Here is a 9,240-nt window from a genome sequence, read left to right as displayed (position 1 = left end):
TCAAAATACAGTTATTATTAGGCCTATATAATTATATATAGCGCATATATAGTTCTTAACTGATATGATCTGCTTTTATATTATTACATTGGTACATTATTTTATTACATTATGCGTTGGAATGAAGCCTCTAAAAATGAAAATCAGCAGCGTTAAGAGTCTGCTGATGACGGTGTTTAAACCTCTGGAAGATTTGTATTGTAACCTGATCGCACACAAATCTCAGAAAAGTGCATCAGTGTGGCACTGTCACAGTCTGTGAAACGTACCCATAACACAGACCCCTGCTCATGTACAACAGCAGGCCGCTCTGAGATCCTGTTTACCTTGTCCCGCATGACAGATCCGAGGACATGGACACATCTCTTTTCCCATTCAGGAAGCGGCAGAGTTAAAACCCATGGACACATTAGGCCATCCTTTCCCACCCAATCCCCACGACTGCATTTAGCCGTGTCTAAACAGTAGTTTTCTAGGTTATTGGACACCATCAGTGAGTGGATCGGCTCTGTGTGTAAACAAAGAGGCTCTATCTGAACCCCGGATCTGAGTAATAGTGACAATAACCTCTGACTTCCACCAATTATTATTGGACACCATCAGTGAGTGGATCGGCTCTGTGTGTAAACAAAGAGGCTCTATCTGAACCCCGGATCTGAGTAATAGTGACAACAACCTCTGACTTCCACCAATTACCTGAGCAATGCCCTCGAGGACTGTGGAGCAGCCCAGGACCCTCACAGACCGGCCAGAGCTACTGATAGCTGCTTTAACAAATTGCCTGGTAAATAGGACCTCCCAGTATCGATTACACTTTTTAAGGACTCTGTAAACCGGACTATTAAATCTATCATATTATATACTACAATTTCATTTTTAACAATAAACAAATGTTTTAAAGAAGTTTGAAGAAACAATCTCATCTCAAACAATAATCTCAGTGAGATGGTGATACATTTGCTCAATTTAAATCAAATTAATAACTAAGCTCTTAAAATAACATTTCAAGGCAGATTTTCTATAGTTACCTAATAAATCCATAAAAGTAAGTGCTTGTGCAAATAATTGCTTAAAAAGCTAACATGTGTCCTTAACAGTATTATAAATGTTTGCATTTTATTATAGTATAATTTTAAGAGTTGTAAATGTTTATGAGCCTTATAATAACAAACATAAAAGAGAGTAGCTGCATGCAGCAAATTGAGCTCATACCAATTTCCACATGTAATAGTAATTCATTTTTGTCCCCTCAAAAAAATTTAATGATCATAATAGTTTATGTATATCCAACTTTTAAAAAACGACGTAGAAATACAGTGCATAACAGTACAATGTGGGTCCTTCGTTATAGCTTTTATATATAAACATTAGATCAGATGTTTACACGATTCTATTAAATGTAACATTTTTAACTAAAATAATCCTAAAAGGCTGAACTAAAAGCTAAATTAATTAAAGGCGGTACATTTAGGCTATCTGAATTATCAATTTATGCTTAAAAATTATTACAACTGCGATAATGTTTTAATAATCAATTATTTATTATAATAATATTGTACAGTGAGGACTGAGATTAATTGAAACAGAACAAAAACGATTTGTATCGAGCAATTATGTCCTTCTTTTATAATATTGCCTAAATATGTGATCAAAATAAAGCAGCGGTCTTTCGTAATTTAACGATTATTATTTTGCAAGTCGTGTTTATTGGTTAAAGAGGTAAAAAGAAATGCGCTTCAATTAATTTAGTCATTTTTTTAATAACAGAAATCTCCACCGCACACTGTAATTTTCTCATGATTTTGAATATTTTCGATAAAATCGATAAAAATGTTCAGTACAACGTTAATAAAGGACAATGTTAAGGCATGACTTCAACCGTGCGCATCACTATATATAATATAAAAAAAAAATAATAGGCCTATTTAAATAAAACATTGAAATCAATACAGGCCTTTGAAGTGCTGAAAACATCGACTACCTCATAGGCTACTTAAAATCTGTTCATTTTTGTTGCTTTTTTTCCCCAAGCTGTTTTTAACTTCATAGGCCTGCATGCACTGTTTTCAATATTTCGATATTTTCTCTGCATCCTCGCCGGCAGCATAACTGAACACACATCCTCACCTTGGAATCGATGTCCCAGATATCTGTTCCTCAGCACCCACGGGTAGAAGTTCAAGGTGTCCCTCTGATGGGGACTGAAGAAGGGCTGTGTGGGGATCTGGAGGTGCCGCAGAGACAGGCCGGAGTTGCTGGAGTGAGTGGCCGGATCTGTGAACATCATCTCTGGGCTGCTGCTGTACAATGTCCTGCCTGAGTTCTGGAAGCAGCTCCCAAAGGGAGAAGGATGGATGGATTCAGTAAACCTCAGAGCAGTGGGTCTGATGGGCTCATCCGCGGCGGCACTTGAAAAAGAATTGGAGTCTTTACCAACGAGAGATTCAATGGTGAAGCACTTCTTATTGTGCTGGAACATCGTGAGGGGTTATAAAAAAAATACTCGTCAATTAAATCAAATAAAACAGTAAGTGAACAAGTATGTCACTCTGAAACCGATGCTGGGGTGAACCCACGTTTAAAAAAAGTCAAAAAGATGATATTTATATAGTCCATCTACAATCCATAACTTCATACGTTTCCTTTGGTTCCTTCGATTTCGTGGGTTGCAATACACTTCCAATAGCTGCAAATAGACGCGTGAGTTATGTTCAAATGAATTCACAGCTCATCTCATGCATGTCCTTGTCAGAGCAAAACTCGCGCACCGTCAGCTGTGTCACCTGAAGCAGGCATCAGCTCCTCCGATGCAGATCGCTGCGAGCTCTGATGATCCGTCAGATTGTGCGCTGAGGATTGTCATGAGCCAACTTCAATACCTGCGCGCGGACCTCCGACGGCGAGGTGCGGTGCGCATGCGCAGATCAAGAAATTCAGGATTTGACCAGAAAGAGTTCAACAGCGAAACAAAATCTATGAAGGGTAGACCTAAATTAAAAACCTCAGAACTGAATCTGTCTGATGTCATGATCATGTCGTTGGTCATGCGGTGCATTAGGCTACAATTTCTTTAACTTGCAATATGATTGCTATTTTTTATTTTTATTTATTTTTTGCGAAATAGGCTGAACACGTGAAAGGATTTCATAAAATGTCTTCTTTTAGGCTACACTATAAGCTAGTGTAAAAGAAAACACATTTACTATCTCTGAATGGTCGCATAATTCTTCACGATATAGGCCTATTCCTTTTTTGTTGTCTTATATATGAAACGTAGACTACCCATTTTAATAGAAATAGGCCTAGTTTTTAGTATTATTCACACAATGTTTTGTTTAAAATAATGTTTTATTTTATTATATTAGGCCTAATTATATTTCATAATTTACAATATTCTGAAAGTGTTTATACGATAAAGCACATTCGAATGGTCTTTTATTTATTTTGTGGTGTAGCCTATTAAAATAAAAGCGCTAACATTGTCACTCGTCAGGACCAGTAAGAATTAAAGCCTACAAATGAGGAAATTCGCTTTAGTAAGCAACTAATAATAATAATAAATGTCATTATTACTATCATAGTTCTATTATTAACCCTTATTGCTGCTGCTGTTGTTGTATCAAATGATTATTATCTTCTCCATAAGAAATATCATTTAAGGATGTTCCTAGTGAAGATAATAACAGAGAGAAAGAAATTGAAATTGTGTGATCATGAAGAACTTTCACTTGTCAGTGAAATCTTAAATTGACACATCCAGCACTCATTTCTATTTTATGGATAGAAAGAGAACTCAGGAATCTGAACTCGGTTTGGGAGTTTCTGAAGGTGTCAATGAAGCAGACACAGATCAAGGCAAGCGGGCATTGATCTCACGACTTGACATGTCTCGAGTGCCTCTCCTTGTCTCATTTGTCAAGTTACAAACGCAGTAAGTTGTTGAGAGAGGATGGAGGCTAATGGGGTGGATCAGAGTCTCGGAAACCCTGGACAGATGTCACCCTTTTGAGAAGGAACAATCGTGGCTCAGGAGCCACACAAAAGCCCCCCTGCTCAGGCCTTTCACAACCCACCCAGCGGAAACCCATGTGAACCACGCAGGGCACAGACCCCACTGAGCCCCAAAGCAGCCCATCTCCAGCCCTCTTGTGCCTCCCTTCTCAGTCCCTCTGCATATAATTAATAGCTTTCTCTGGCCAATTTAGTCCCCTTTGCCTCAAATACAAATGGCCATTAACATCTATTAATTTTGCCTCTGGCAATTGATTGCAGATTGTGCAGAGCTGAAAGGCTATAACAGTTGGAGTTTTTGTAAGCACTCTGGGTGTGAAGGCGAGTTAAAATGTGATTATTGTTCCCCTGCCTGGAACTAGCTGGTGTTAAACCCTCTTTGAAGATTGGTTATTTTACTAGTAATTAGCTGACTCAGAGAGCCTAAATTAAATGGACGACCATCAGTAGCTATTGACTTGAGGAACATGATCAAACATAGCTAGCACGTTCGTTAATTCAGCTATTCACGATGAAAAATTTACAGGACAAAGATGCATTACAAAAAGGCTTAATTAAACTAATTGTAAAACTTAAATTACGCATAGAACTCAGATCTATTAGTATAGTGTTAATAGACAGCCACAGTAAACTCTTTACTTATTGCTGAATTCATTATTTGCAGAAATGTAAGTATTTTTTTAAAACAGAAAATTAAATATTTTGCATATAATATGGAATAATGTAATTACTTTTGGTTTAAAAAGAAGTAGTAACTGATATAGAAATATTACATGATGACAAAGAAAGCAATTTGTAAAACAGGACAAGTTCTCACTGTAAAACAATTTTAAGTTTTAATATAATCATATAAAAAAAATAGTATGACTGAAAAATACATTCAACAATGTTTGCATGATGTAGGCTACAGCTAAATATGTAAACTAATAGAGGCTAAGGATGCAATGCTTTAAGCACACAATCGTTGTTTAATGTGGCACTAGTAATCGCGCATGCAGTCCGTTTTTTCACTATACTAAATAAATGTATTACAGGTCTCAATATGATCTGATACAGGCTTTTGTTAGTTACAGTCTTCAGTGACAGGCTACCAGAGCACAGGTAGATGCATGGTGAGCCTCATTCTATACAATAACGCCCTCTAGTGTACCAATACTATTGAACTGTCACCAGCTGAATTTAAAGTGGTCAAACTATTTTAATTATAGGCTAGTGAATTAAGCTAACTAATCATAATGCAGTTTCATCTATCATGTATTCAATTTCAGAGGCGCAGCTCGTAATGGCATTTTCACTAGTTAGCAGTAAACCGGTTACCAAACCTGAATGTTCATATATTTGTTTTGGATGTTTCGACGTGGAAAGCAGTTCTTTGCAATGGAAATATGGATATTTTATTTGTAAACATCATACTTTTTTCGCTTATTTCAGTTAACGTCATAAAACAAGAGCTAAACCAGTAGTAGTAGCCTACTGACCGCGTGTCGTATAAACAAGGCTGAAGGCGCAAGACAAACTGATTCAACTGAGTAATTTACACTGGAACCGCTTCGATTGATTCAAACTCAAACTCGATTCACTAGCAAAAACCAGATCAAAAGAGCCTTTCAGTTTCGAGTTCGACATCGCTTGTAATGATTTTAAAACACATGTCGTGATGGGTGACACTGAGATTTTCGAAACTCTGAATTAAACCATGCGTCGCAAAATGATTCACTGTTTCGAAGCGCTCCGATCGCGTATCGTGAATCATTTGAATCAAATCGTAAATTTAAAGGGGTCATGTGATGCTTTTTTAAAGATCATTATTTTGTGTATTTGGTGTAACAGAATATGTTGACATGCTTTAATGTTCAAAAAACACATTATTTTTCAAATACTGTACATTATTGTAGGTCCTCTATGCCCCGCCTCTCTCAAACGCTTCGTTTTCTACAAAGTCCCTCCTTCCAACAAGCGCAGTCTGCTCTGATTGGCCAGCTGACCCAGTGCATTGTGATTGGCCGAACACCGCAAGCACTCTTCGGAAATGTAATGCCCCTTACTTAATGCGCGTGCACACACGCGCACACACACACACACACACACACACACGATGCGCAAAACTCCGCATTTGAACAGTCAATAGCAAATACTTAAACTAATAACAAAACAGTAGCTGATTCAGAAGCGCCAGATTGTCATAGCAAAGTCAGAATTACCTCCTCTCCTAGGTTCACGAAACGGTCGTCCATAAAATGCATTGCTGTTCTGTTGTAAGTAATCTTAAAGATTCCTAAATGCATCTACTTTCGGAAGGCCAAATAAAGTGCTTTTGCTTTCGCACTGAAACACACAGCGTCTCCCTGACATGGCTGCATCAACACTAACTGCGGTTACTGAAACCACGCCTTCTTTCTTTGCGTGCACATTTGGGCGGCATTATGCAAATATTTCCACATAGTGAGGTAGATATGTGGGGGCGTGTTAGAACGAGCCGTTTTAGGGGGGCGTGACAGAGTCTTAACTTTGATAAAGAATATCTCTTTGGCTTTGAGACTTTAGTCTTTGCAACTTCAGGGATCTTATCTATGCACAATCAGCTTGTAACACTCCAAAGAGAAAGGAAAACTTGAAATCGCATCATATGACCCCTTTAAAGCGCGTATCGCGAATCATTTGATTCATATAACTTCGGAGCGGGTTCGCAAATCATTATTCAAATCGGAACTTCGGAGCGTGTCTCGCATCATTTTCATATCACTTCGGCGCGGGTTCGTGAATCATTTTGCAAATTGAAAGATAAGTGATAGGCGCTCCTAGTCCCGATCTGAAATGATGGGTTCGCGAATCAATTTAGGATCGCATGACACGATCCTTTTTTTCTGATTTCTCTCTCTCTTATTTATTAAACAGTACAGTTTTTTAGTAAGACAGTATACCGTTATAAAAACAAAACTAAGAAAAAAGAAAGAGATAAAGTAAAAAAAAATCTGTGACATTTACGGTAAAATACCGGCAGCTGTGGGTGCCAGAACTTCACCGTTAAAAATACGGTAGCAACATTTTAGGTTTTACATAATTAACTTAAATTCACAATAAAAAAACGTATTTCATTAATTGATGTAATAATGTTAATAAACCAGCATATTGAAGAACTAATATCTGTTTTGAGCCATTGTAATACTGATAACCACCAAAAACAGGTAGTGATGAGAAAGTCGCATGATGAATCAAAGCTCATCACAAACAGCTCTTCCACAAGCTGAAGAGGGAATTACTAATAGACTATATTAGGTGCACAGTGTCATTCACACAAACACTAAACACCATCATGGTAACACACATGATGCTGAAATAAAGCAATAAGCATTACTTTAACAACATTAGATGCAAGATAAAACCCTAATGTACACAACTGATAAGAAAAAACTAAGAAGAAACAGTTATTTCAATGAAAAAAATAAAATATGAAGTGTCATGCAGGGAATTCTGGGAGTGTAAATTTATGGATTTTCACTGTAAATTATAAATGACTTTCTTTTTCACTTCCAAAAACCGTAATTATTTTACTGTAAAATTACATTAAATGTAATTACAGTTATTCACCGTATATAGTATGGAAACTTGCTGATAACCAATTAACAGGTTTTTACTGTAGCATTTTTTTACAGTCGTTTACTGTTAAAATCACAATCATTTTTTACAGTGTAGGCTATTTAAAGTGTTGTTGTAACCATTTTTTTTTTTTTTAGTAATGGTGTGACATTTTTGTTCATTAATACCTTCACCTGACAATAAATCAGCCTATGGCCAAGTTTACCATGGTAAGCATAATCTTCAGGAAACAATAAACATTACGAAAGCTTTTTGCTCTGTTTGGAGGTAGAAGATCACATCTATCACAAGTTTACAGTATACACAATGATGCCTATGACATTTTGGAGGAAACTAGGATGGTTACCATAGTATTTTTTCCCCTAACAGCTCTGAAAAACAGTAGCATCATTTAATAAAGAAATCATGCACAGTTACCTTGCAGATCACATAAAGACCTCTAATTTTAACATCTGGCACATCGGACAACTTAAAACTTGATGTAAACAAACTGCCAATCCAGATTCACACTAAAATACACGTTATCATATTATCTGCTATTAGACAGATGAACAGTCACTGACAAAGGAGGACAGATTGATGTGTTATTCTTTAAAGTGACCATTTACTTAACACTTTTGAATGGGTTTAAGAACTTCTTATAAAATTATTTCAGCATTTTAGAGTAAAAGTCATTAAAACTATGGGAAAAAACACAAAATGTGAAAGAATTCGTGACAAAAAACAAAACTATTTGAGCTTCTGGACGCCAGCTCTTCTTCTTAATAGCACTTTAGTTTGGACAGAGTACTGATTCACAGTTTAATTTCAAGCATTGCCAATAAAAAAGTATGTAGAGTCCGAATTTTATTAACATTTGCGCTGCATGATGTTTTTTGGACATAGCTTTATGCCTCCAGTTCATAACGAGGGGTGAGAACCAGAAGGGCGTAAGTGACATTTTGGGCAAAATGGAGATATATGAAGAGTTAATTTGAAAACCGATAACTCCATTTTTATTTTCAGAAATCACGGTTTTTTTTTATTGCGCATTCCAAGTAATATCAATCAAACTGCAGTTGGGTTGTTTTGATTAAGTAATAATAACTTAAACAAATACAGGTAATTTACAAAATTAAAGTTCATTGCAAGTATGTTTTTTTTTTTACATATTAAAAGTTTGTTTTATAGCAAAAGCAGATAACTCCACATTTCATGTTTTAGAGTTTAAAAAACACTCGTTTAATCTTTGTAATCTCCTCAGATGACAATGTAGATGCCTGACAAATGTTGTTCTTTTGTGTTTTCTTTCAGAGTTTTAAAAGTTTGTGTTATAGCAAAAGCAGATAACTCCAACAGCAGATAACTCCCCACTTCATGTTTTAGAGTTTAAAAAACACTCGTGTAATCTTTGGAATCTCCTCAGATGACAATGTAGATGCCTGACAAATGTTGTTGTTGTGATCATAAACTGTATGGATGTGATACACAGAGCTTTTTCCTCACCATTGTAACGTGCTGCTTTTGCAAGATTCCGTGAAAACGTTTCAGCTTTTATTTTCCTTTTTTGCCCTGAAGAAGATATCACAGGTTCATCAAGTTTGTCGAAATGATCCATCCTCGTTCACTTTTAGTCAGCTTTGACGAAACTCC

The 9,240-nt window shown here is 36.5% G+C and overlaps 1 protein-coding gene across 1 annotated transcript in view; it reads right to left on the bottom strand.

Annotated features, from left to right (window-relative positions):
* The window catches only part of LOC107664735 (homeobox protein EMX1-like), a 9,885-nt gene extending 7,014 nt beyond the window's left edge, over positions 1–2,871 (bottom strand). Inside the window, exon 1 of the mRNA XM_016455383.1 lies at positions 2,128–2,871. Coding sequence (XP_016310869.1) covers positions 2,128–2,479 — 352 coding nt within the window. The 5' untranslated portion in view covers positions 2,480–2,871. The remainder of the gene's footprint in view (positions 1–2,127) is intronic.
* Between the last annotated feature and the right edge of the window lie 6,369 nt (positions 2,872–9,240).

Source organism: Sinocyclocheilus anshuiensis, unplaced genomic scaffold, assembly GCF_001515605.1.
Source record: "Sinocyclocheilus anshuiensis isolate Anshui unplaced genomic scaffold, SAMN03320099.WGS_v1.1 scaffold235, whole genome shotgun sequence".
NCBI classification, from domain to species: domain Eukaryota; kingdom Metazoa; phylum Chordata; class Actinopteri; order Cypriniformes; family Cyprinidae; genus Sinocyclocheilus; species Sinocyclocheilus anshuiensis.
Note: the sequence above shows the minus strand (reverse complement) of the source record. Positions and strands in the feature narration are given on the sequence as shown.